At 35.6% G+C, this 1,305-nt stretch overlaps 1 protein-coding gene across 1 annotated transcript; it reads right to left on the reverse strand.

Moving 5' to 3' along the window:
• Positions 1 to 54: 54 nt before the first annotated feature.
• On the reverse strand, positions 55 to 1,305 carry NAEGRDRAFT_76765 (uncharacterized protein; the record flags this gene model as incomplete). Its single annotated transcript, XM_002668278.1, has 1 exon — positions 55 to 1,305. A coding segment is annotated over one exon (1,251 nt), but the record flags the coding sequence as incomplete, so codon positions are not given.

Genomic DNA, 1,305 nt, shown 5'->3' on the forward strand with positions numbered 1-1,305 from the left:
TCTTATAGCTGCTGGTAAATTTGAGGTATGAAGAATGGATCTCAGAATACTGACATTTTGTTTCATAGGTTCCTGTAGTCTTGTTATAATTATAGCTATAAGTTTTGCTTTCTTCCAAATATAAATTAAGCCTTTGATAGTAATAATCCTTCCAGTATTGATCTTCTGAGGTGAGCTTGCAAATTCTCAATTTCTTAGAGACCAACTCTAATTTACACAAATCTGTGATTGTCATGAATGAGAGAACCAATCTGAAAATGTCATCATTCATTACATTATCAAATACTTCAATATTAAATGTTGGCTCATTAACTTGCTTCTTTTTTTCAACCTCAATCTTGTGATAGGTACCACCAAATACAAAGTAATTCATAGCAATACTATCATCTTCATTGGTCGCTTGGAATGGAACAGTTGTATGAAAGACGGGTCCAACATCTTGGCTTGTAAAAGTTTGAGAAAGTGAGTGAGTGTGGGTTACATCCCAACCATTCTTGATATTAATTAAATCAATATAGATACAATCCAAACGGTCAATTCTATCATTACAACCTCCAATGGAGTAAAGTCTTTTACCATTTTCTGATTTTTCCAACACCAATGAATGACCAAATCTTGGAGCAAAGCCATCAAGTTCAGAAATTAATACCTCCGATTGACAAGTACCCTCTTTCACATCCAGAGTAGACAATTTAATCTTTACAAAATCTTTAACAAGACCAGTAGCCGATTTACCACCCAAAATATACCAATCGCCAGTTTCCTCATCCAAAACACTAGCATGATAATATCTTCCCTTAAGTTCAACGCTCAATTCCATCAATTTCCATTCTCTACTCTTCAAATTGAAAATAAACAATTCATTCGATGGGAAACTGTTGTTATCATCATACCCACCAAACACAACCAAATAATCACCATAAATAGTTGCTGATTGACCATAACGTGGAGTGATAATCTCATCACCACTAGGCTCCAGTAATCCCCACTCAAAAGTATCAAATCGATACGACCAAACATCATTATGAAAACCATTTGATTTCCCGCCAAAAATTACCATCTCATCACTACAATCATTCGATTTTCTTTTCACTAGACACGAGGAGTGGAAGTTACGAGCACTTGGTCCCCTATTATGTATTGTCTTGTTTTCCCACTTTTGTGAGGAAACATCCACTTGAATGAGATCGTTTACAAGTAGTTCGGAATTGACAAAGCCTCCGAAAAGATAAACTTTATCGTTATGAAAGATACCACTGTGACCAACACGAGAGGTTAATTGACCGAGGGGCAACGAAGATGTTA

The sequence above is a fragment of the Naegleria gruberi genome (genome assembly GCF_000004985.1).
Source record: "Naegleria gruberi genomic scaffold NAEGRscaffold_412, whole genome shotgun sequence".
In the NCBI taxonomy this organism is placed as follows: Eukaryota; Heterolobosea; class Eutetramitea; order Acrasida; family Naegleriidae; genus Naegleria; species Naegleria gruberi.